The sequence below is a fragment of the Gorilla gorilla genome, chromosome 18 (assembly GCF_029281585.2).
Source record: "Gorilla gorilla gorilla isolate KB3781 chromosome 18, NHGRI_mGorGor1-v2.1_pri, whole genome shotgun sequence".
NCBI classification, from domain to species: Eukaryota; Metazoa; Chordata; class Mammalia; order Primates; family Hominidae; genus Gorilla; species Gorilla gorilla.
In genome coordinates this window covers 115207153-115234437 of record NC_073242.2, presented here as the reverse complement: position 1 = coordinate 115234437, position 27285 = coordinate 115207153, and the positions used below count along the sequence as shown (strand labels likewise).

General features: G+C 44.6%; 1 protein-coding gene and 1 long non-coding RNA gene across 3 annotated transcripts in view; both read right to left on the bottom strand.

Moving 5' to 3' along the window:
- USP10 (ubiquitin specific peptidase 10) overlaps positions 1-26495 on the bottom strand; it is an 80891-nt gene extending 54396 nt beyond the window's left edge. The window contains exon 1 of one of the 2 annotated variants that reach the window (XM_031002658.3): positions 26330-26495. In XM_031002658.3, the coding sequence (XP_030858518.2) occupies positions 26330-26365 (36 nt within the window). In that variant the 5' untranslated portion in view covers positions 26366-26495. Of the gene's footprint in view, positions 1-21640; positions 21755-26329 lie in introns of those variants that run through there. The other variant, XM_055366691.2, reaches the window with a different exon arrangement.
- Positions 9879-21630, bottom strand: LOC134757524 (uncharacterized). The gene is made up of 4 exons (XR_010131607.1): positions 14740-21630; positions 11665-11751; positions 10350-10451; positions 9879-10107 (listed from the first exon to the last, which is right to left on the bottom strand). It is a non-coding gene; the product is annotated as an uncharacterized lncRNA (long non-coding RNA).
- Positions 26496-27285: the final 790 nt, after the last annotated feature.

The following is a 27285-nucleotide window of genomic DNA, read 5'->3' as shown; positions in this document are numbered from 1 at the left end:
CAACCTGCTGGCTACAGCTCTCCCGCCAGAACTGTGGGAAACACCACTTTCGGCTTCAGGAGACACTGGGGACTATCAGTACAGCACGGCACTAGGGGGGCGCTGCAGCACAGCATTCTGAAAGTTTCATCTCTCTGGAAATTTGAATAAATATGCAGGTTGTTCCAAATTAACATTCTCTGCCTTCAAAAGGACTGATAGAAAAAGGAGATCAGCCCTGAAGTAAGAACGTAAATACTTTGCTGCTGCATTTGTACCCTGCAATTTCCGAGGCAGGTGGACAACTATGACCAATCTCTAAGAACAATCTCCCATTCACAGATGCACAGCTAAGCCTCACAGGGGCAAATGGTATAACCAGGTCACAGTCAAATACACAAGAAGCTGAGAAGTATAAAGTATTCTCCCTCTTCTCCTGATCCAAATAAGCTGAATTTGGGGAAACATGAAAAGAGCAATAGACTGTTTGGAGTGATTAAAACCTTAATCTCATCTACAAAATGAAGGTATGTTGGACCAGACAACTTCTAAAATTCTTCCCATCTCCAAAAGGATCTCTTGAATCTAAAAAGGATTAAGAAACACGGGTTTGAAAATGTTGTCAGACAGGCCGGGCACGGTGGCTCACACCTGTAATCCCAGCACTCTGGGCGGCCGAGGCGGGTGGATCACCTGAGGTCAGGAGTCAGAGAACAGACTGCCAACATGGTGAAACCCTGTCTCTACTAAAAACACACAAAAAAATTAGCCGGGCATGGTGGCAGGCGCCTGTAATCTCAGCTACTCAGGAGGCTGAGGCAGGAGAATTGCTTGAACCCAGCAGGCAGAGGTTGCAGTGAGCGGAAATCGTGCCATTTGCACTCCAGCCCGGGTAACAAGAGCAAAACTCCGTCTCAAAAAAGAAAAAAGAAAAGAAAGAGAAAAAGAAAAAGAAAATGTCATCAGACTAATGCATGCTACAACAGGATGACTTTGAAAACATTATACTAAGTTAAAGCCAGACACAAAGAGCCATAAATTGTTTCTTCCATTCATATGAAATGCCAAGAATAGGCAAATTACCAGACACAGAAAGATCATGGTTGCCAAGGGCTGGGAGGAGAGGAGAATGGGGGAGCAGGAGGCGGTGACTGCTAATGAACATGAGCTTTCTTTTGGGGATGATGAAATGTTCTAAAATGGACTACGGTGTTAGCGGCAAAACTCTGTGAATATACTAAAAACCACTGAAATGCATATTTATTCAAATACACAAATTCCACAGCATGTGAATTATATCTCAATAAAGTTTTAAAAAAGGTCAGTACTTATATCAAAATAAAAATTTTAATTTCTTTACTAGGCTTTATGAATCAAAGCCCAGTAAGTTATGGGTGCTAGCTGATATCTACTGAACAATCATTGTGTGCTTTCAACTTCAGAAGGTGGTGTGGGTGGTTCTGAGGACATCTGGAGATGACACTGTCATCAACTAGTGAATGCACAGCAGGAAGTTCGCCAATTTAACAATATGCACCGAGCATCGACAATCCACACTCAACTATGCGAGACTACGAGAGTAAAACTTTGAATACAACACACACAGGGGTCAGGGCATGGTGACATTTACAGTTTTATTACAGTGCAAGCCAATTGCAAGCTGCACTAAGTGTTACAAATGGCAGAAGCAGAGAAAGGAAGAGGGAGGAAGAGAAGTTTTGTTCCCTCACTAATAGGGCTATAGCAAAATTTTGCTTTACTTTCTTGGGGCAAAGAGGTCCTGAGAAGGGAACAAAGTAGACAAACTATCACAAAGTCACTCTCACAGGCAGCCTCTCTCCTTGAAACTCAAATGTCAAAGTACTGCAACTGAGTGTCTACTTCCCTATTTGTATATTCTATTTCTACTATTAAAGTGCTATCAAAAAGTAATCATTTTACCTTTCAAAATATGGTTTTTAACAGGTTGGCTGTATATTAAGTGCTTTCATGGAGATTCCGAGCTAAAATTTCCTTCAGAAATTTTAGATTGAATTCAGATTGAATCTCCAAATTAGAAAACATGATTCACTTAACAGAAACCCACTATTACCAACTTTCCAGTCCTGTGTCTATATTAGAACTGTATTACAAAATGGCCGTTAAATTTTAACTCGCTGTGCTCTTAACTAGTACTAAATAGCAAGGTAATATAGATAGCCCTCATTATTGAATAACTTGCTGTGTAAAACTGCCATTGTATGAAACAGCAGATAAATTAGGGAGTAAATTCAATCAACTTTATCTGGGATAGCCCTCGCAGAAGTTCAAGATTCCACCTACTTTCATATTCATTACAATCACCTTGGGGCTGACCTTAAGAAAAACAGAAATGGAAGACGAAACCAATAAAAAAGAAACTGTAACAGAAGCAGTTCTATCTTTGCTGGGGCCAAGGACGAACAAAAGAAGAGGCTGCAAGGGGGCTCAACGTCATTCTGGGGAATGACAGAACTGGTGTCTTGATTGTGGAGGTGATTACACAAATGTATACATCTGTTAAAATTCATGGAAATATACACTTTAAATGGGTGAAATTCACTGCACATACGTTATACCTCCATAAAGCTGATTTCTTTAAAGTACAAGAATCGAGTTAGATCCATCTTTGTCTAGCCAGAAGTTAATGCAGTAGACTTGGCATAGAGTAGGTGCTCAAAATAGCTTTGTTGAACAAGTGAATTCAGGAAGAGGAAGATGAAAAAACCCACACAAATAAAAAGCTTATCTAAGGATAAGGAATAATTTCTCCAAACTACATAGCAATCATTGTGACTTCCCAGGTGTCAGTGGGCTGACAGTCTTAACTTGATCACTCTGAATGGTTTTTATTTCATGTTTTTATTATCACCAGAGATGTTCCAGCTAGGAGTACATCTTTCATTCTCAAATATAATCTTCAAATAAATATAATCAAGAAATAACACTTATTTTTAAAGTATAACACTTAAACTTATATTTTAAAATATAAGACTTATTCAACGTAAGTGAATTAAGCTTCACAGAACACTTTAAAGGAACACCTATTTTGACCTAGAGAAAAATCATTAACAGTTACCAAGTGATCCATTTCCCAAGCTAAAGAGAAACCACTTTTCAAAATCTTAAGTGTATAAGGGGGGAAAAAGGCCAAAAAAAAAAAAAAACCTTGGATGTGATCAGAAGGTATTGGAGCCAGTCAATCCTTTTAAAATTGACTTTATTCCCCACCCCCCATCTTTGACCCTCAAATAAGACCACCGGTTTCCAGTGTGAAGCAGGCATGCATCCTGTATTTCTTGGTCCCTCCTTTCTGCTCAAACTGTCTTTCTGGGCACATTTCACTAAGAACCACCTATTTGTACTCAGTTTCACTTTGCTGTCAATGACAGGAACTCATGTTCCTAGGGACAAAAAATTATCTTTTAAATTGATGTACTATAAAATTAAGACGACTGAGCCGGACGCAGTGGCTCACACCTGTAATCCCAGCACTCTGGGAGGCCGAGGCGGACGAATCACTTGAGGTAGGGAGTTCGAGACTGGCCAACATGGTGAAACTCCATCTCTACTAAAAATACAAAAATTAGCTGGGCGTGGGGGAATCTGCCTGTAATCCCAGCTACTCGGGAGGCTAAGGCAGGAGAACTGCTTAAACCTGGGAGGTGAAGGTTTCAGTGAGCCAAGATCACACCACTGCACTCCAGCCTGGGCGACAGAGTGAGACTCTGTCTCAAAAAAAGAAGACTGACAATATCAAATGTTGGTGAGGACAGAGAAGCATTCTCATACACTGCTGGTGCAGACAGAAAACAGCATGGCCGCTTTGAAAAAGTCTTGCAGTTTCTTACAGAATAGAATATATACTTAACACATTTTATCCACAAGAAATGAAAACCTATGTCCACACAGACACTTGTACATGAATGTGAACAGCAGACTCAAACAGTGGGAACAACAAAAATGTCTATCAAGAGGAAAGAGACAAGCAAACTGTGGGACATCCACAAAGGAATACTACCCAGTACTGAAAAGGCTGGAACTCAACACTCAACATGGCTAAATCTAAATAGTTGGGTCAGGTGAAGGTAATCAAACAAAAGAGTACAGTTTGTGTAATTCTGCGCCAATGTAATTATAGAAAACGCAAACTTTCTTAGCCTACAGTGACAGAAGCAGACCACTAGCTGCCTGGACAAGGTGGGGATTCATGGCAAAGGGGCATGAAGAAACTCTCTGAGCAATGGAAATGTTCTATATCTGGAGTGTGGTAGTAGTTACTACTTTGGTGTATACATCTGTCAAAACTCAAACTGGGCTGGGCATGATGGCTCCTGGCCTGTAATTCCAGCACTTTGGGAGGCCAAGGTGAGAGGATCACTTGAGAGGAGTTCAAGATCAGCCTGGGCAACATGGTGAAACCCTGTCTCTATGAAAACACAAAAAATTAGCCAGGTGTGGCGGCGTGTGCCTGTAGTCCCAGCTACTCGAGAGGCTGAGGTAGGAGAATTGCTTGAACCTGGGAGGCGGAGGTTGCAGTGAGCCATGATCGCGCCACTGCACTCCAGCCTGGCAACAGAGCAAGACTCAATCTCTAAAACAAAACAAAACAAAACAAAGCCAGACTTGGTGGCACACGCCTGTAGTCCCAGTTACTTGGGAGGGCTAAGGCAGAAGGATGGCTTGAACCCAGGAGGTCAAGGCTGCAGTGAGCTATGATCACCCACTGCACTCCAGCCTGGGAGACAGAGCAAGACCTTGTCTGAAAAACAAAGACAAAAAACCTCGAACTGCAAACTTAAAATGGGCACATTTATTGTATTAAATTATACTTCAATAAGGTTGACTTTTTAAAAATTGTTATGCACAATCTACGTAAAGCAGATGAAGCAGTACCATAATCAAAGCTCTTGAAGACCAATGGCCACAGTTGTAATCTTTCATTTACAGAAGAAGAGTTCCTCAGTACACTCTATTTGTTAATCTCTCATCTACGGAAGAAGAATTCTTCAGTACACTCTATTTGTAGGCATCCACACTCTGGGATTTTGAGTTTCACATTCCTTGGTCCAAAGACCTCCCAGTGCTACACAACATCATCTTAAAAATTGTGCATCATCGCCGGGTATGGTGGCTCACACCTGTAATCCCAGCACTTTGGGAGGCCCAGGCAGGTGGATCACCTGAGGTCAGGAGTTCAAGACCAGCCTGGCCAGTGGTGAAACCCCGTCTTTACTAAAAATACAAAAATTAGTCAGGCATGGTGGCGGGCACCTGTACTCCCAGCTACTCGAGAGGCTGAGGCAGGAAAATAGCTTGAATATGGCAGGCGGAGGTTGCCGTGAGCTGAGATCGCGCCACTGCACTCCAGCCTGGGCAGAAGAGCGAGACTCCTTCCCAAAAAAAAAAAAAAAATTGTGCATCATCGGCTGGGCGCGGTGGCCCAGGCCTATAATCCCAGCACTTTGGGACGCCGAGGTGGGCAGGAGGTCAGGAGATCGAGACCATCCCCGCTAATACGGTGAAACCCTGTCTCTATTAAAAAATACAAAAAATTAGCTGGGTGTGGTGGCGGGCACCTGTAGTCCTAACTACTCAGGAGGCTGAGGCAGGAGAATGGCGTGAACCCAGGAGGTGGAGCTTGCAGTGAGGCAAGATCGCACCACTGCACTCCAGCCTGGGCAACACAGCGAGGCTCCATCTCAAAAAAAAAAAAAAAAAATTGTGCATCATCTTTTTATTCTGCATCTGTTTCCAATTTAACTGTGCACCACTCTGAAGCCTCTGTCCCACCATTACTCAGTCACTTCAGATTATTCTTGCCTGGCTCAACCTTTATTACTGCCGAGCTTCTCAGACCATGTACTCAAACTCCACACAAAGACAATTACTGCCAAAAACAATGAAGCAAAACTATAGTATTTCATTAAACAGAGTGCTACATGGGCAGAAACTTGTAAGTGCCATCTGTTCTACAGGATTTTTCACTTAATAAAATATGCTGGAACCGGACCAACAAAAGGCCAGCTACTGAAGGCCACCTGCCAGGAAGGAACGCACATCGCTACAGCAGAGCTTCCTTTTAAAGGACATCCATGAAAAAAGAACCTAGCTACAGAAATGATTTTCCTCTGATTTGCTGGCCACTGTCAGCAGACTCTTCAAATCTCCTAGAAAATCTAGGACTGTCTAATGAGAAGTACTTACATTAGCTGGTAAATAGACTCCTCTCCTTCCGGTGTTAAGATCAAGCACAGAACTTCCCCCTTAATGAGCAGCTTTGTTGTTAATGGAAAGCAAAGTTACTTAGAAGGTTTGGTTGAAGAAGTAAAAAGCTGCAAAGTTACTATCTGTTGAAAATAAAAGAATGCAAAAAGAGGTATACTAGCTAAGGAAGGAATCCACTGTTTGTTGTCTCAATTTAACCTTCACCTAATGATCTGTCGAAACATGCCCTCCAAAGATTTAAATTATGCAAGTATAGCTTGCTTTACCAGCAAAAATCCTAATAATTTGCATTCCACTCTTTAATTATGTATTTAAGTTCCTGGATATGGTCTGAAATCTTTTATTAGAAAACTGTTAACTCCAGACTTCAAAGTCCCCCTTATGGGATCTACATACACTGGAAGAGATGTTTTCCACCCAATCGGCTTCCTATATTCTATTTTCCACATAAAAGCAGGTAATCAATCCGCGGTGGTACTCACCTAGCAGGGGAACAGCATAAACCATATTGGACAAAGGCCTAAGACAACAGTCCTCGAACCTGGCCACACCTTAGAACCAGAGCATCCTCAGGCCACACCTGCAACAATTCTGGCTTCAGTGGTCTAGGGTGGAGTCCAGGCCTTATTTAGCATTTTACACACTTCCTGTGTGATTCTGACTTACAGTTGGAGTTTAGAATCACTGTGTAGGGGCATTCCCGTGATCCAAGAAAAAGCTCCATCACTACAGGCAACTGAGGAGAGGTGGGAGAAACTAAGCAGAAAACAGGAGGATGAGGGGAGCTACTTCTCCATTCAGTTATGCCTCCCAATTAAAAAAGAAATTATAAAATAATTTGAGATAATTACTCACTATATAAAGTTGATGAACAACATCCAGATGTCTTTAAAATGGGAACTCTTTTAGTGCTTTTAAGGGTTTACTGATCATTAACAACTTAATAAAGGCAAAAACAACAACAACAACAACAACAACAAAACTGGCCGGGCGCGGAGGCTCATGCCTGTAATCCCAGCACTTTGGGAGGCCGAGACGGGCGGATCATTTGAGGTCAGGAGTTCGAGACCAGCTTGACCTACATAGTGAAACCCTGTCTCTACTAAAATACAAAAATTAGCTGGGTGCGGTGGCGGGCGCCTGTAATCTCAGCTAGTCGGGAGGCTAAGGCAGGAGAATCGCTTGAACCCAGGAGGTGGAGGTTGCAGTGAGCTGAGATTGCACCACTGCACTCCAGCCTGGGTGACAGAGAAAGACTCCTTCTCAAAAACAACAACAACAACAAAACTAAAAGAAGAAAAACTTTTGTTTTTTTGTGAGACAGTCTCGCTCTGTTGCCCAAGCTGGAGTGTAGTGGCGCAATCTCAGTTCACTGCAACCTCCGACTCCTGGGTTCAAGCAATTCTCCTGCCTCAGCCTCCGAGTAGCTGTATTACAGGCATGTGCCACGATGCCTGGGCTAATTTTTGTTTTTTCAGTAGAGACAGGGTTTCACCATGTTGGCCAGGATGGTCTTGAACTCCTGACAGGTGATCCACCCACCTTGGCCTCCCAAAGTGCTGGGATTACAGGCGTGAGCCACCGCACCCGGCCAGAAGAAAAACTATAATGCAACTAAATTAGAAGTACTATGACAGAAAAATTAAACTCCTGCCAAACACAGTGGCCCACACTTGCAGTCCCAGCTCCTCAGGAGGCTGAGGTGGGAGGATCCCTTGAGCCAATAACTTTGAGGCTGCAGTGAGCCATGATTGCACCACTGCACTCTATCTTGGGTCACAGAGTACAATCCTGTCTCAATAAAATAAATTAACTCACAAGCGACTCTTCAGAAATGTCTTCTGAACAAAAGACATTTCTTTTGTAATTAAACTCATCTCTCATTTGCTTTTAAATCACTGAAATCTAACTTTCACTACCAACACTCCACTTTCTCAAAAAAATAACCTTCCAATCCAAGATTTTCCCTTCGCAATGTAGTCAAGTTCTCTGAAGCATCTACAATTCTATAAGACAACTAATCTTCCAATCTCTCTCTCATCATTGTTCTTCCAATCTCTTAGGTAAGAAACTTTGAAAATACCATAAATTATATACCCTTTCCATCACAAATACCCTAACGTGATCACGAATCCCAAATTTCTGGGACCATCTCAACAAAATATCAAAATGTTCAGAAAAACTGCATTTGTCAAGAATAGCAACTGAACGAATTAAATTAAGCATTACAGTAAATTAATCCGTACTGAAATCACATACACCTGAGAACCAGAGACTAGGACCTCAATGAATCAAAGGCAGTAGAAGCACTTTCCTGAACACACATAACTCAGGAAGATTACTAAGAAGTGATGCATCTCCTCTTCAATTCTACAGTTACTATCCAGCAGAGGCCCTGATGACTCCACCTATGCCTGGGTATCTGCAATAACCTAGGTAGTGGCCTCCTCCTATCTACCTAGTAAAATGCTTGGCACCTAAGAGACTAGCAAATGCTGACAGAATGGCTCACAATCACCAAACAGCTTGTCACCAAGCTAAATTGACACTTATTGAGCACCAATGACATAAAAAGGACATTAAAAAGCAGTTTAAAATGTTTAAGCAATGTGTCCTGCCTTCAAAGAACTGGGGTCAGGGAATGAGGACATACACCTAGTGTGTACTGAATGTCCATTATGCTCTAGACAATGTTAAAGGCATTTAATCAACATATTTCATTTAATCTGCACAAAATTTCTAAAAGGGAGGATTCCTAATCTTTTTTGGGTGGCAGCAGACCTCCTGAGAAACTGATGTAAGGGAATTAGGCCCACCCCCTAAAGAATGCATGTACACACATTTCTGCCTATGATTTCAGAACTTCACAGACCCTCTGAAGCTCCCAAAGCCCAACACTACCTGCTACTCAAAGTGAGGTCACCAGGCCAGCAGCCTAGGAATTACCTAGGAGCTCAGACAGCGCACAGGGCCCACCCCAGGTGTACTGAATCTAAATGTGCACATTCACAAGACCCGCAGCTGATTCTCAACGGACTTTTAAGTTTGAGAAGCACTGCTATGCTCTATCTCATGTAATCCCAAGGCTCTACTATGAAGCAAGCACACTGCTATCACAGTTGACTGTCCCTATGGCTCTGGACTTCTATTTTAAGTTGTGTAACCATTTATCATCCAAATTAGAGGCATATCTCAGAGTGAAAGGATCATTACGATGAATTATGCTGGGATAAGTTTAGACCAGGACATGCGGTCACTCCCCATGTAATTGTAAGGTATATATATAAAGGTAGAATCTTCACTCTTCAACTTGGTGTAATGGGCGTCTCTGCCTACCAACCTTGCCGAAGGTCGTGCACCTAAGATCCCGGTAACTCTGCATTTATTCATTATTCTGCTTATCAGCCTTCGTGCAGGCAGCTCCCTCTTCCCCCATGCTCTGAAGAAGTCCTACTTGTCCTTCAAAGCTCAACGCAGGCATCACCTCCTCAGGAAGTGTTTCTAAACCCTATTTCTGCCAAAGCACTGTTCATATTTCACAGTAATTCTGATTTACCTATGTCCCTGTGAATGAACTGTTATCTCCTTGTGTCAGTCTGTATTTCGTCCACTGAAGCACAATACTGAGAATCCAATAAAGATGTGCTGAATAATGAAGATGAAAAAACTTTAAAAGTTCAGAGAAACCAACCTTGCCTGAGATTCCACAAACAAAATGAACAGGATTGGAACCTGAGGCTGACCTCAAGGCACAGACACATTAACAGTTAAGGAACTATAATATTTAAAGAAGACTGTAAGATGCAATCAGATAGTACAGATGATTTGCCAAGGAGAAAGGACAATCTTCCAGTCTGAGGAGTCCAGGAGGAACTGGCATATCTGGAAAAGGAGAGGGGGGAGAGACATTACGCTCATGTGGGACAGTAGCGAACTGGCCAGCTCCCCTTCCTACCCTGTGGGATAGTGGTCCCCCAGTTCAGAAGTCAACACACCCCCACCCCCAGGCCAGATGGGAGCCCTGCTTGGCATACCACCCTCCTCGCCACAGTGCTCTGGTTCAGGGACGACCCAAAGGGCAAGAAGCTCAGGACACTGCCTAAAATTCTGGGATGCACACTCACTCTCTTGGTCAGGTTGGTGTGACGGAGGCTGTGCCCAAATGTGAAGCCTGCAACTGCTGTGGCCATTCCGCCATCGTGGGGGAAACTAGCCCTGGGATAATACTGACATGCAGAATGAAAAGATGAAGAAATGAAAAGTGAAAAAATGAAAAGAAGCCAGGTCCTCAAAACTGTAATTAAATGGCTGAATTAAACCAACTCTGAAGCCTGATCTACCTCTGGAATTTCTAGTTACATGAGCCACTAAATCTCTAGTTTATGGTGTAAGCCAGTTAGAAAGCTGAGCTCTACTTGTTTGTTTTTTTTAAAAAAAGGGAGGGCACCCAAACACATAAAAGGGGTAAGCAAAAAAGGAGATAAAAGGATAGTTGGGCAGCAGTGACCAGAGAATTCACATAAAGTAGTACGGTCACCCAGGTGGACTCACTGGCTCATGCCTGTAATCCCAGCACTTTGGGAGGTGGAGATCCTATTCCTTCTCAAGACTAGCTCATTACCCATCTTCATTCTCTGAATTACTACAAAAGACCCTGCCACATGCACCACATAATTCAGCACTTAATTACACATCTTGTAACGTGCCCAGTTGTTTCTTATGCCTTAGCTATCCATTATACACAAAGGTAAGGATGCTTTGGTTATCTTCCTGGATATCTACAGCAGTAGCTGAAATAGTTGGCCTTCACCAAACATAAGTCAGCTTATTGATATTTTATAAATGGGCCGGGAGTGGTGCCTCACGCCTGTAATCCAAGCACTTTGGGAGGCCTAGGCGGGCAGATCACTTGAGGTCAGGAGGTCGAGACCAGACCGGCCAATATGGTGAAACCCCATCTCTACTAAAAAATATAAAAAGTAGCTAGGCGTGGTGGTGCATGCCTGTAGTCCCAGCTACTCAGGAGGCTGAGGCAGGAGAATCGCTTTAGCACGAGAGGCGGAGGTTGCAGTGAGCCGAGACTGTGAACTGCACTCCAGCCTGGGCGACAGAGCAAGACTCCATCTCAAAAAAAAAAAATAATAATAATAATAATAATAATAAACAGACCTTTTTAAATATTTTTCAAACATCTCATATGTAGAACTTGTTTTTGATATTACTTTTAAAATTTAAAAAAATTCACGTTTTAAATATCCACTAAGTATCTTCTTAACACCCCTTAGCAAAATATATCTCTCCCTTCACCCCAAAAATAATCAATGAATTAAGGACGTTCATCTTCCAGTTTACAATAACGTGCTTAATTTGCTGTAGGAAATAAGATAAATTCACAACTAACAACTAAAAATTGGACCAAAAAAACCTGCCAAACATTACCATTTTTAGTATGCAGAAACTATAACTTGTGAATACGCTGCAGTCCTTAAAAAACAATGCTGAAGATTAAGTTAAGGCTCTTGAGATCTAAAAAAAAAAAACAACAATCGCAAAGGAAAATATTTAATGGAAAAACATTCAACAATATAAGAAATGCAAAGCCACGCATGGTGGCGCACGTCTGTAGTCCCAGCATTTTGGGAGGCTAAGGAGGGAGGATGGCCTGAGCCTAGGAGTTAGATGGTGCAGGGAGTGAGCTACGATTGTGCCACTCACTCCAGCCTGGATGACAGAGCCAGACCCCATCTCTAAAAAAGAGGAAGAAGTGAGAAAAACATTTTACTAAACAAGTATCATTCCACATTTTAAGGAAGAAACTACTATACCATGAACACACCACAACGAGCTGGCTCCCGCCAGCCACCCACCTCCCGCCACCCTAAGGCCTGCCCCTCCTCTAGGCACTGTTCAAGCCCTCCACGCTTCTCAACTGGGTCTCTGCAACAATCTACCTCCGCCTCTGTGCTCACCCCTCACCCTCCAAACTGCATGTGGCCACCACAGAGCTGTCGCTCAACTGAACCTTACTATTCTGGTGCCCAGGAAAAGCCTTTCTAGTCTCCCAGAACTTTTCAGGCTAAAAGGCTCTAGCAGAACCTACAAGACGCACCCATCCACCTTCCCAGCCAACCCCCAGCGCTGCAGCCCTGACAACTCTCCACGTCCCAAATGCACTTCAGCGACACGGCACACGCCAGGTCTTTCTGCTTTGGGCGCCCTTCTCTTGGGACCCTGCCGGCCTGGCTGACTCTGCAAACTACAGAACTCAGTTCCAAAGGCTCATCTTTGTGAACTATTTTCCTCACAAACATGAGCCAAGGTGTCCCCGGGGACTCTCCTGTGACAGTCTCTCTAATTCTGGATCCTAACAGTTGATTCTCTAGCTTCTTTCCCACACTAGACTGTGGGCTTCTGAATATGTCCACTGTGGTATGTCTTTCACGAACGTGTTTGTTAATAAATATTTACTGAGCACTCACCACATTCTAGAACTAGGGGCCCTGGCAGTGAACAAAGCAAACAAAAACCCCTGTCCTCACGGAGCTTACATTGGGGGAGGACAAGAGAGTGAACCAGATACACATGTCAGGATACCGGGTATGTAGGGTATTAGGTGTGAAGTGCTCTGGAGAGGGAGCAAGGAGACAGGGTGACAAGTGTGAAGGAGGGCGCAATTTTAAAGGTGGGTAAAGTGGGCCTAAGAAGATGGCCCAGGCACAGAGACTCACTGAAAGTAGGGGAGCAAACCACAGGGACAAGGGGGCGAGCCTGTCTACACACAGAGGGTCTCGGGGACAGACAATGCGTTCCCCTCCATTTCTGTACCAACAATGCCTGGCACATAGCTGAGATCAATAAATAACTAGTGGGTGAATAGTGGCTTTGGCTGAGATATCTAAGGTCACAAAGGTGGGGGAAAGATAAACTAACTGCGGCAAACCAACCAAAAAGCTCTTTCCATGTTCACTGGTGACACATAATTGGGCCCTGTACTGGAAAGGCTGGCTGCTCCACGGTTCTTGGATTTGGGGGACAGCTGCATTTGCTGTAAGCAGGCCTGCGAAGATAGATCACTGGCATGCCCACTAACAGTCCTGGAAGAGCTTTAGTACACGGAGCCCCCACAGCCAAGCACTTGCTGGTAACTCTGGTGAAGGCATTCTCTCTGCATTGCTAAGTGTCCTATCATCTCCTGACTACACTTGCTGAGAAAGAGACCAAGAAATAAAACCAAATAACTTATATGTGATGTGCGGGTCAGTCACCTGGAGTCAAGAAACTACACAACAGAGGTAAAGAGAGCACTGAAGAACCTGAAGAGCAGCTTAGGGGTCACTCATGCATTCTAAATGCAGAAATGACAATCAATGGGATACTGTGGGAAGCAGCCACCTCTTCTTCATCAGCTCTCATTACTATTTCTATAGACGGCAAATCTGTCCCTCGTGGTCTTGCATGCTGTGGTCCTGAACTTCATGCCTAGAACTATTATAGAAACACCAAAAACAACCATAAGCAGTCCTGAAAACAGCGAATGACAACCAGCTGTTCTCTGTTTGCTTCAACTGGTCCCTGCCAATTAACCGATCCAACAGACAAACACCTGAGTGCCCACTGTGCTAGGCAGTGGCGACACTGGGGGTGCCAGACCACACCAGACTCAAGAAAGCCTTCCTGACCCGACAGAGCAGCCAGGCCGGCGGCTGCTTCCGGCTCATCCATGTGGTGGTGGCCTCTGCAAAAAGCACAGTCTCCCCAGGCAGAGCCACGTCTTCCTTCCGCTGCTCTCAGGACAGGACCACACGGGACTCTGTACACAGCTGACTGCCTCCTGAGGAAGGACAGGGCATCTACAGAATCAACGTATAAGGGCCCTCAAAGCCTGCCATACACACAAAATACTGCGTTTTCTTTCCCTTCTCACAGAAAAGAGATCAACTGATGAATATGCTAACTTAAGTCTATGTTTCCACCCAAAAGCAGCAAGGGCAACGAAGCACAGCTGCAAGGTGTTTCTGTCCACCTTAAAAAGCAAAAGCCACCGGGCGCGGTGGCTCACGCCTGTAATCCCAGTACATTGGGAGGCTGAGGCAGGCGGATCACTTGAGGTCAAGAGTTCAAGACCAGCCTGGCCAACATGGTGAAACCCCGTCTCTGCTAAAAATACAAAAATTAGCCAGCCATGGTGGCACGCACCTGTAATCCCAGCTACTCGGGAGGCTGAGGCCAGAGAATCACTTGAGCCCCGGAGGCAGAGGTTGCAGTGAGCTGAGATCTTGCCACTGCCTGGGTGACAGAACAAGACTCCATCTCAGACAAAAAAAAAAAAAAAAAGCTAGCCCTTTCTCACACCGAAAACTCTAGTTATAGGTGGAAGAAAAGTTTCTGCTGCTGGCACCTAACTTAGAATACATTGTTGTGGCACAGAAGAGCAAAGAGGTAAGAAGCAACAGAGAACCAAGCGTATTATTTCAGCACCAGTTTGGGAAAAACTAGAGACTAGAATTTCCTCACCTGACGAATCCATGAGCAACAACAGCAAAAGAGAGCAGGAACTCCCGATGGTAAACTGGCTTAATGCTATGCACACATCCTCAGAGATGGTGACAACCAGGCTTCAGGATGAATTATAAAGTTCCAGTTCTCTGGGACATCAGATGCTCACAGTTACACTGAGCTGTGGGGGAGTGTGCTGATCCCATGCTGTCCACAAGAGTCCTATTTCAAGATGTGGGGTGCAGAGCAACGGCCAGAGCAGCTCTTCAGGTTCTGGGGAACACATGTGTACTTACATTTTTAAAAACATGTTTTTTGCAACTTATAAATCCCAACACGGGCCCTGGCACAGAGCAAGTGCTGGGTAAATGCTAGTTTAAAAGGCATAATCATGGACTTAATGAATGCCAAACCAAACTGAAATCTCGTTCTGAAGACACAACATGACAGCTCTTCAAAGTGGCATAATGTCAGGTTTCTCGTCTGCTCACAACTGTTCCACAATTCCACTCAGCGCTAAAATAAGTGAGGATCACACTCAGAGTGAGGGGCACAATTCATATTTTTGTTGTTGTTCACACCTAACCTAGACTGGAGATGTAACACTTTGTCCAAAATACGATTTCGTTATTGCTATTCATGGGAAAGTGCTCAACAAGTTAAAACAAAAAAAGCTGTACACAAACCCATGCAGACGATCTGCAACCTGAGCCTGGCTGAGACGGCCTGGGGACCTGCTCACAGGGATCCTTACTCAGTGCCTCTTGGTGGCACCCAGGGTGCCAGGTGATTCTGGTATTAGAAGAGGGCACTCGAGGATCACAAACCTAAAAATGCTGTTAAATCCAATGATTCCAAATTTCTAAAGTTTACTACCAAAAGTACTACAGGAAACATTTAAAATAAGGTAACAAGTCACCTAAGTTTTTCTTAATATTTTCTACGAATATAATCAAGGGACAGATGCTTGTTTTTAAAGGTGCCTCCCCCTCAAAATAAAGGGAATATGTCCCTAAATGACCTTCCCCAACTACTCTATCCAATTATCACTGAGGACACTGAAGGGCTACTTGCCTCACATTAATCTGTCTCAGAAGTCCCCAAAAGAAATGCCCTACTTCTTTCCCCTCAAAGTTATGAGGCTTAAGATGCCAAAATGAGCAGAGAGTAGAGTCCCAGCTATGGAGGAGAGCCTAAAGAATCAAATCCCTGACAACTTTCGAAGCATCTAAGTAAGACCCCTGCACAATCAACTCAACCCAGCAATCTTTTTTTTTTTTTTTCCGAGATGGAGTCTTGCTCTGTTGCCCAGGCTAGAGTGCAGTGGCACAGTCTGGCTCACTGCAACCTCTGCCTCCCGGGTTCAAGCGATTCTCCTGCCTAAGCCTCTCAAGTAGCTGGGATTACAGACATGCGCCACCATGCCCGGCTAATTTTTGCATTTTTAGTAGAGATGGGGTTTCAGCATGTTGGCCAGACTGGTCTCAAACTCCTTACCTCAAGTGATCCGTCTACTTCAGTCTCCCAAAGTGCTGGGATTACAGGCGTGAGCCTCGCACCCGGCCTCAACCAGCAATCTTAACACACAGAGTGTTGCTACCAACTTAACTCAGTCCTGAGCTTGGATTATCAAACTCTTTATTTCTCCTCTCCAGACTCCCGGCTAACCACTTCACCCTACACACCATTTCAGCCACAAATCTATCTGTTTCCCAAACAGGCTGCAGGCTTTGAGACAGTTCCTCTGCACATTCTCCTCCACACGCCCTTGTCCGTGTGCTTCTCTGCCTGGAAAACTCCAGCTCAAATGTCACCGTTCTAGAAGAGACATCTTCCCAGCTTTGCCCAACATTCAGTCCCACTCTCCTCCTTTTTTGAAACACCTTATACCTAACTCCTGAGTCACGCAACTTCTCTCCACCTCCACGGCACCCTCCGAGTCAAAAGTCCAAGGACCCTGCCCTAAATGATCTCCTTACGGCCACTGCGACCCCGTGAGTCTATTCTTCACTGGGCAGAGTATGATCCCAAAAGGCAATGTGATTATGAGGTTCCACGGTCAAATGTTGTACCACCCCCTCTTCCACACTTTTCTCAGAATAAAGACAGTGACATCTAACAAAGGCTGCAAGGTTGGATGGTGCGTCTGTCCCTCCCCTTCAGCTCTGTGCCCAAGACACACAAGTCCTTGCTGAGTTCTCCAAAGTGCTCCAAATTTCCTCCAGCCAAAGGTCCACCACACATGCTGTCCTCACTGTCTCATGCTGTAAACGCGTCACTTCCACGGGAACCATTCTCTGACTTCAGACTGTGTTCCCTTCCTTTGGGAAACATCTCTCAGTTTGGAGTGACATGTACGTAACTGTGATTATCTGATTAGCAAGCTGTCTTCCTCAATGGACCCATAAACTCCTCCACGAGAGAAACAATGCCTGTTTTCGCTCATCACTCCCTCCTCAGTGCCTGGTACACAGCAGCCACTCCGTAACTATTTGCTGAATGAATGAACAAACGAATGAATGAATGTTCTTGACTATGTTGTTCACACTTGTGTTACAGGAATTAACCACCCTAAAACTGGATGCACCCAGCCATTAGCCTGCTTCTCTCCCTCACTACCCAGCAAACCTCTAAAGCACAGGAATTCTCTCTTCAGCTCTATACTCCTAACGTCCGGCCAGCAAAATCTGTGAACAATCACAAAAGATATAAAGTCCTTCATATGTGGTTCTGAAAAAAAGTGTCTAGTATTCTGCAAATTAATTCTAAACAAAATAGTAAACCACACTTGGAAGCCCTGATTTTGCATTTTATTACAAGTCAGAAGTAGTTAAATGTGGTTATCTCTCAGGAGTGGGACCTGAGTTGGGAAGTGTTTTGTTTTTTGCCATTGCAGTACTCTGACGAAACAAAGTGACAGAAGACAAAAACATGATTTTGAAGAAGATGGAGAAAAATTCAGGTTAATTACCCAGTTTCTCATTATTCCCTAGGGCAGGTGACTTACCAATCTCCAACTAATAAAAAGTCTGTCCTCTCATAAATCTAGTGCAAAGGCAATGGATGGACAAGAATCTGAATGTGAATCAGACCTCCTTTTTTGTTTTTTGAGATGGAGTTTCACTCTTTCGTCCAGGCTGGAGTGAAGTGGCGTGATCTTGGCTCACAGCAACCTCTGCCCCCACGGGTTCAAGCTATTCTCCGAGCAGCTGGGATTAAAGGTGCCCGCCACCACACTCGGCTAATTTTTGTATTTTTAGCAGAGATGGGGTTTTACCATGTTGGCCAGGATGGTCTCAAACTCCTGACCTCAGGTGATCCACCCACCTCGGCCTCCCAAAGTGCTGGGATTACACGTGTGAGCCACCACGCCCAGCCAGACCTCTTTTTACAATATGAACACCGGACAGCATGACTACCACTAAGGGGGTGGAAGTCTTCAAAATATTTCTTATATTTTCCTTTTTGACGTAAGAGTCTCGCTCTGTCACCCAAGCCGAAGTGCAGTGGCACAGTCTCGACTCACTACAATCTCCACCTTCCAGGTTCAAGCGATCCTCCCACCTCAACCTCCCAAGTAGGTGGGACTACAGGAGAGCACCACCATGCCCAGCGAATTTTTGTATTTTTGTAGAGAAAGAGTTTTGCTATGTTGCCCAGGCTGGTCCCAAACTCCTGAGCTTGAGTGATTCGCCTGCCTCAGCCTCCCAAATTGCTGGGATTACAGGCGTGAGTCACTTACTGCACCTGGCCCAAAATATTTCTTAAGGAAAAAAAAAACTGTTTGGACAACATGTTATAAGTTGTGACAGCACTTCCACAATCCCCTGCACACTGGATCCTGATAAGCCACTTTAATCTCCAGAATATCTGCTTCATTCCCTGGCAAAATTAGGTAAACCTAAGAAAACTGACTTCAGTGGATGTTTTCAATAATTTTGAAAACAAGGTTTGCTCAATAAAGTTGAGTGACTAGATACAACAGACCATATTATGAAACAACGGAACAACAACAACAAAATACTCCAGTGGAAAAAAGCATAGAAGACACACATCAAACTGACGATTAAGGATCAGAGAGGAAGGGAATGACTTCTACTTTTCACTTTAAATACGTCTGTGCTGTTTTCGTGTCTTAAAAATAGCATGTCTTTATACTAGAAAATAAAATAAACGACTTTATTAAAATGTACCCCACACAAACTTTAGTGAATAGTAACATATTATAGTAACAAATTTTGTAATTAGTAACATTAAAGTTTTTAAATGCACATTTCATTCATTCATTCTGTAAATGTTTATGGAGGAACTACTAAGGGGAAGTCACAGTGTGAAAGATTATGCCTTCATCAGTCTCTTCCAGAAAACCAGTCTGGCAAAGTAGAAAAAGCAAAGGATTTAGAAGTCAAAACACCTGCTTTTAAAAGGTCCTGATGGCCAGCAGCCATTTGACCTTAAGCCACAACCTCTCTGGGTCTTACCTTACTCATCTGTAAAATGGTTATAATAATACAGGACAGAGTTGCTGTAAAGGCTCAAACAAGCTAAGGCACTTTCTAAACTATGCAGTTTATAGAGTTTATAGGCTTCAAATGATGACTACTACAATGCTTAGTATCTCGTAATAAATATGTTCCTCCTTCTCCAATGATCAGATCTACCCAGAAAGCCTACTTCAGGTCTTGAATAAATATATATATAGTCTTGGCCCGGCGCGGTGGCTCAAGCCTGTAATCCCAGCACTCTGGGAGGCCAAGGTGAGCAGATCCCGAGGTCAGGAGATGGAGACCATCCTGGCTATCACCGTGAAACCCCGTCTCTACTAAAAATGCAAAAAATTAGCTGGGCGTGGTGGCGCGCGCCTATAGTCCCAGCTACTCCGGAGGCTGAGGCAGGAGAATGGCGTGAACCCGGGAGGCGGAGCTTGCAGTGAGCCGATACTGCGCCAATGCACTCCAGCCTGGGTGACAGAGGAAGACTTCGTCTCAAAAAATATATATATATAAATATAAAAATATATATAAGTATAAATATATATACAAGTAAATACATATAAATATATATATAGTCTTTGCAGCCATGTAAGGGAAATTATTACTTAAAATATCAACGGAAGGGGTATATAGGAACTCTTTGTACTTTTCTCTCAATTTTGCTGAGAACCTAAAACTGCTCTAAAAAATGAAGTATAAAAAAATTGTTTTAATGTATCAGAAGTTTTTTATATTGGGCAGGAATCTCGAAAACCTCTAGAATTGAACTTCATTTTCAAATCCTCTTCTATTTTTAATCAAAACTTCAACATGTCCTATCAAAAGTAAAAAGACTGATACTTGCAGAATGAATAGGGAGGCTAGGCGCGGTGGCTCACACCTGTAATCCCAGTACTTTAGGAAGCTGAGGCAGAAGGGATCCCTTGAGGCCAGGAGTTCAAGACCAGCCTGGGAAACACAGCAAATCCCTGTCTCTACAAAACAACAACAAATTGTTTTTTTCAAAGAATGAGTAGGGATGCTGGGGGCTGTGGCTCATGCCTGTAATCCCAGCACTTTGGGAGGCCAAGGTAGGTGGATCACCTAAGGTCAGGAGTTCCACACCAGCCTGACCACCATGGTGAAACCCCATCTCTACTAAAAATACAAAAAAATTAGCCGGACGTGGTGGCTCACACCTGTAATCCCAGCATTTTGAGAGGCCAAGGCGGGCGGATCACCTGAGGTTAGGAGATCAAGACCAGCCTAACATGGTGAAACCCGTGTCTACTAAAAATACAAAAATTGGGCCAGTTGCGGTGGCTCATGCCTGTAAACCCAGCACTTTGGGAGGCTGAGGCAGCTGGATCACCTGAGGTGAGGAGTTCGAGACCAGCCTGACTAACATGGTGAAACCCCGTTTCTACTAAAAATACAAAAAAATTAGTTGGGCGTGGTAGCAGGCACCTGTAATCCCAGCTACTTGAGAGACTGAGGCAGGAGAATCGCTTGAATCTGGGAGGTAGAGGCTGCAGTGAACCAAGATCGCACCACTGCATTCCAGCCTGGGCAACAGAGCAAGACTGTCTCAAAAAAAAAAAAAAAAAAGCAAGCAAGGGCATATGTCTGTACTCAACATACACAAATGGAAAGGAGCACATCTTCATAAAACAAAGACAAACGGGAAAACAAAAATCTAGCACCATCAGATCAGGAAGAAAGAAAGAGAGAAAGGGACGGAGGGAGGAGTCAGCTAGAAGTAAAAATCAGGTTCAAAAGGCACAGGAGTGGCTGGGTGTGGTGGCTCACGCCTATAATCCCAGCACTTTGGGAGGCCGAGGTGGGCGGATCATGAGGTCAGGAGATCGAGACCATCCTGGCTAACACGGTGAAACCCAGTCTCTACTAAAAATACAAACAATTAGCTGGGCATGGTGGCGGGTGCCTGTAGTCCCAGCTACTCAGGAGGCTGAGGCAGGAGAATCACTTGAACCCAGGAGGCAGAAGTTGCAATGAGACAAGATACTGCCAATGCACTGCAGCCTGGGCGACAGAGCGAGACTCCGTCTCAAAAAAAAAAAACAAGGCACAGGAGTGGGGACACTCACCTTTTTATTAGGGATACTCTCACTTCAAAATGGACTGGTTTTGAGACTCCTGAGCCGTAGAGTACAGGCTTAAGGAGATGTCCCTCCAGCTAATACCAGAAAAATAAACTGAGAATGGATCCGAAGAATGACAACCGATAAGGCTGTAGACACAAGCCCAACGGGGAGGAGACTGAGGACTCTTAGGAGCAGCCACCATTACAGCACAGACGGTAGCAGGTGCTGGGCCCGCACTCCACATGCACATTCTCCTAACAATTCTCATGTGAGCCCAAAAGGGAAAGTCGAGGAATTCAGGCTGTAACAGCCCCAAACCACATTTCTATCTCAACACCTTACCTGCCCTATTCCAGGAGAGGGCAACCAGGGCATGATGTTTCAAGACGGGACAGAATGGCAGTGCTGGTAGAGCTTCTGGGTTCTCAAGTCATCTGATGAAAATGGGATCATGGCCCAGGAGCTTTCAAATAGCCAGAAAATAGCCAGTTCAGAAAAAATCTAGGATCTGAAGATTCCACATCGAGGTTTATGATAAATTCTACATTTTCTGATCCTTGAAACAAATACTATACACATACCCCATGGGCTACCTTTATTTTCCTACACTAATTCTTCATCCAGCCTGTACTGACAGAAATGGTCAAAGAAAGACCTTTTGGGAGAACACTTCAATAAACAGGAAAACTGCAGTCCAAGCACATATAAGTCTCTGGAAATGAACATCTACACTGCTGAAGTCGCACTAAAGTGACAAATGACAGTAATCCAATGGCCCAAGGCCAGCAAATTCCATTGCAAACAGATTTATCTGTTTTGTGCGATGGTGATTCTTGCATGTGTGGCAGTAAATAGAAAAGTAACAGCCTAATTACAAATTCAAAAGCAAGCTCTTCCCACTACGTTTCATATTTTGGTATAGTACCAGTAGTAAGTGTCCTCAGCAACTACGTTTAATGTGCCACCTGAATACCAGGAACCATTAACAGGAAGTACCTACATGTCTGAAATTATATCTTTAAAAACAAACAAACAAACAAAAAACTGAAACAAAAACCCTGATGTAACTAATTCAATTGGAGATGATACCACTTTTCTCAATTACTTGAATGTTATATTCTGAGCACAGCACAATGCAACGTGCCGCTTAGGCTTGGCATTAAACAGCAATCATTAAGCTTTGTAATCCTTTTCTCCTTTAAGTTTTCCTATGTGAATCACTGCTTAAATCCTATCAGTTCCACGTAACAGAACACTGGAATACATGTCCTAACTTTTGCTTTAGTGAGGAATTTAGAATGTGGTAGGCCCGCTTAGTATTCACTGTAATTTCAGTGCGCTGTGCTCTCAATGAGATGGGCTCAAGAGCATGAAGGTGAGGTCCTGGTACGGGGCGGCTGCTCAGGCCATCTGTACAAACCACTAAGGTGACCACTGACTCACAAACTTAAAACATCTACTCTTAGGACATGTTTAAATAGCTTGCTATCACTATGCAAAGGAAAACTGTTATCTCCAAATGCCCTGTCAACATTTCAAACAATTGTATTTACTTCAGCTGCTCATTACTTGAGATTCTAATAAAAATGTATCTCTTTCAAGAATTAACACTAATCCAGCTGTTGGCTAGAAACAGATATTCAGCAATACGGTAACATTCAGCCATATGCTAGAGAGGGAACCCAAGACTTTCCATCATGTAAAATGTGGAGGTCCTGCTATTACAAGGTAAAAAAGAGACTGGGGTGAGTCTATGCAGAGACAAGGACAGAAGCCAACTGCATGACATTCAAATTGGGTGTAGGAAGCATTATTGTGGAGATTTCACTATAAATGACATCAATAATCACAAATATTTTTTCGGTGTAAGGCAAAACTAATAGCTTCAAATTAATTACCCCAAATAATTTAACCGGTCCCCTCAGTGACAAGGATATTCACTTGGACCTACACTTCAACTGCTGAAGTTCATTTATTTGTCTTTGCTAAAATGTTGAGTTACCGGTCTCAAAATGTTTCCAAATTCTTCACTATTACACTTCAATACAGGTAACAGGGATCAACCAACACTTTCTAATATACGGAAATAGGGTTATTAACCTATAAACTTTTTTATTTATTTTGAGATGGAGTTTCGCTTTTTTTTTTTTTTTTTTTTTGAGACGGGAGTCTTCCTCTGTCGCCCAGGCTGGAGTGCGGTGGCATGATCTCGGCTCACTGCAACCTCCGCCTCCCGGGTTCAAGCGATTCTCCTGCCTCAGCCTCCCAAGTAGCTGGGACTACAGGCGATCTTCACCACACTCGGCTAATGTTTGTATTTTTAGTAGAGACACGGTCTCACTATATTGGTCAGGCTGATCTCGAACTCCTGACCTCAAGTGATCCACCCACCTGCGCCTCCCAAAGTGCTGGGATTACAGGCACGAGCCACCGCGCTGGCCTGTAAACATTTTTAAACTGTAACTTTTTCCACCTCCCATTATTCTCAGTGACAAATTTAACAAGTCAATTTTAAAATAAGACCTTCAATTTGCAGTTGTTATTCCCAACATAAACAAGTAATATACATATCATGGCGCTTAATATCTGATAAACAATCAGTATTTGCCGAATGAATGAATGGCCATTAAGGCTGCAAGACTCTTAGGACAGTAGGCAACCAAATAAAACAAATTTATTAAAACGCTCAGAATGACTGGAGCAGGAACCAGTAATTAAATCCTGTCATACATGATTCCATTACTTGTTTCCATTACTATTCTTTTAAAATGAAAATCATGAGAAATCGGCCAGGCGCAGTAGTGGCTCACACCTATAATCCCAGCACTTTGAGAGGCCGAGGCGGGTGGATCACCTGAGGTCAGGAGTTTGAGACCAGCCTGAACAACATGGTGAAACCCATCTTTAATAAAAATACAAAAAATTAGCCAGGCGTGGTGGTGGGCGCCTGTAATCCCAGCTACTTGGGAGGATGGAGGCAGGAGAATCGCTTGAACCTGGGAGGCAGAGGTTGCAGTGGGCCGAGATCATGCCACTGCACTCCAGCCTGGGAGACAGAGCAAGACTCCCGTCTCAAAAAAATAAAAAAAAAAAAAAAAAGAGCGAAACTCCATCTCAAAATAAATTAAAAAGTTTATAGGTTAATAACCACAGCACTCCAGCCTGGGCAACAAGAGCCAAATTCCAACGCAAAAAAAAAAAAAAAAAAAAAAGAAAATTATGAGAAATCAAACTATTTCCTTTGCTACTTTCTCCATGCTAAAACTTAAAAGCATTTAAATCATACTTTAAAAGAATAAACCCAAAGTGTTGCTAACATTTACCTTCCGCCAACTTTTGCTACTCCAATTTTCTAAAGATGTGTATAACGCTTTAGACTGTTGTATAAAACGTAAATACTGGGACAATGAATGCAAACGAAGTTACAATTAAGTTTACATATTATCCATCCCCATTAATTAACATTTCAATCAACCTTGAATTGTGATTGATGCTTATTAAATAAAGGAAGTGAGCTATGCCTAAAGATGCTTTCTTCATGTCAAAATCACAAGGAATATTACACATTAATTCATAAGGAGCCTTATAATTGTTCATACCAATTCTAACAATAAGCTAGTTAATTAGGATTTAAGTTGAGAAAAAAGCAAATATCAAATCTTTTTTTTTAATAGAAAGGTCTAAACAAAGCTAAATACACCAAATCTCTTAAAATCTTTGTGCTATACATTTGTAAAAATTATTCAACTACTGATCCCTTTTTTGGCGCAAAGACCTACACTACTTACAAAAGTAAATGTATAAGGGAACAAAACGTTAAAGGGGGAAATTCTGATGCAAACTAAACTACAGCTAATTTAACAAAATTGAAGCTTGTCGTAAGATCTAATTTTTTAAAAAGTTTTCGCATTTTAGATTCCACAACACGCATTCATTACAATAGTTCCGAAAATCATGTTTCAAAAGAGGTCTAGTCAGATTGACTTCATCTGCAGAAGGGCAACAAAACCCAATTGCTTATGAAGGGTTATGATTTTACTCGCAGTTTCCCGAATGGCTACTTTGTTTCATTTCCCCATATTTAATACAAATACACAATGAGATGGTTTAAAAGTGTGCAACAATTTATAGGGACCAGATGTCAACAAATTAGCAGTCTAAAGCAAGGCTGACAAATAATACATCATGCCGATTTTTGTCCAGAATAATTATAATGGCGGAGGGGGGAGAAGGTGTGAGAGAAGGGGTGGGAGAGGTGAATAAGAGCTTAACTCTACACGCACATCTCCCAAAAAGAGCTCTTTCTTTCCACTACGGGATTATTGTAAAGGGCCCCTAAGCTTTAGATACTGTTCAGGCAGGGTGCGTTAGTTGTCAGCCTGGCTGGGATGGATTCGTGCAAGGGATGTCACTCAAATGCAAGTGAAAGTACGGTCCTTGCGACTTATTTCGAGTTTTCTTTGCAACAGTAGCCCAAGGCCGCTACTCTGCGACTTCTATCTAAAAAACAGAAAATCGGCAACCCCCGCGTCATCAATCAAGCTGAGAAAGGAAGCTTTTGGGGCAAAGGGGCAACAGGGCACCCCCAAATCTCTGAGGCTCGCTCCAGGCAGAGGCAGCAACCTGAGCTGCTCTGGGGCCCCTGCCGCTCCAGGGGACTCCCGGAGCCCCCGGGCCGCCTCCCCCGGCCGGCGCGGCGGGGAGGGCCCCACTCCACACCCCGGGCTCGCCCCGCGGTCCAGCCCCGGGGAGGTTAACCCGTTCGGCGCCCTCCACGCCCTCCCCAAGCGGGGCCCGGAGCCCCCGCCCCTCGACCTCCCCGGGACTAGGGGTCCGGGTGGCTCAGGGGACGAAGGCGCGGCGGGCGCGGAGGCGGCGGGTGGCTCCGGCCTAGGCCCGGGCAGCGTGTCCCGGCGCCCTCCCCCACTCCCACACGCTCGCTCCGGGCAGGGCGCCGACGCCCGCCCGCCGCGGCGTCCGCCCGCCCCGGGCTCGGGCCCCTTCCGGCCGAAGGCGCAGACCGGCGGCTACCTGCGGGCTGTGGAGGGCCATGGCTGCCCGTTTCATTGGGACTCTGCGATCCTCCGGCTGCTCACGCTGCTTCCCCCGCCGCCGCCATCTTCTCGCCCGCACATACACACTCGCATCGGCCGCCGCGCCTGCGCACTGGCCGCGCGCCGCGGGGCGCGGGGAGGCCGGCGCGCTGCTGCGCCTGCGCGGCCGACAGGTGGGCGTGCGCCTGCCGGGCCGCGGACATCCCCTGCCCCGCCTGGAGCCTGCCGGACTCTGAGCCCCGCGACCCTCGGGCGGAAGCGGCCGGGCGGCTGCACACTAGGAGCCCGCCGAGGCCTGGCTGTGGATCCGGAAGGGGAGAGGGCAGGCAGGTAGAGGTGGCAACGCCAAGGCGCCGGCGGGCCCGGCTCCTCAGCTACTGGGGGCCACCTGGGCCCCCGGAGCCCGGGAGCCGCGGGCTGAGGTCGGCCCGGGGCCCACGAGCCGCCCTCAGCGTACCTGGGCCCGGGCCTCGGGAGTGTTCGCATTAGATCCCCGAGGAGGGTCTGGTTTATGAAGATCCCTTTGCCGCGCATTCATTCATTTGTTCACTCTTCATTCACTCCCCAAGTCCTGCCTGGGCGCCTGGGCCACGCCTTTGGCTAGGCATTAGGGGAAAAAAGCAAAACAGACAAAAACGAAACGTAGGGCATAAAAGCACGCGTAAAGTGCTTGAGATGAGGCCTGGCAAGTAGCACTCAGCAAGTGCTACGTGTTGCACACGTGCGTGCGTGTGCACGGGCAAACCAGCCTTGGGAGTCGTTGGTTCATTCATTATTAAGAAACAGGGGCCCCTGCCTAACTGCACTGTTTTCCAGCCAGTGGGTCCACCCTTGGGTTTTGGCCCCTTTTCTAGCTGTGATTTCAGACAAGCGACTTTCCTTCCCTAAGCCTTGGTTTCCTCACCTGTGAATAAGACAAATATGTCATAACGC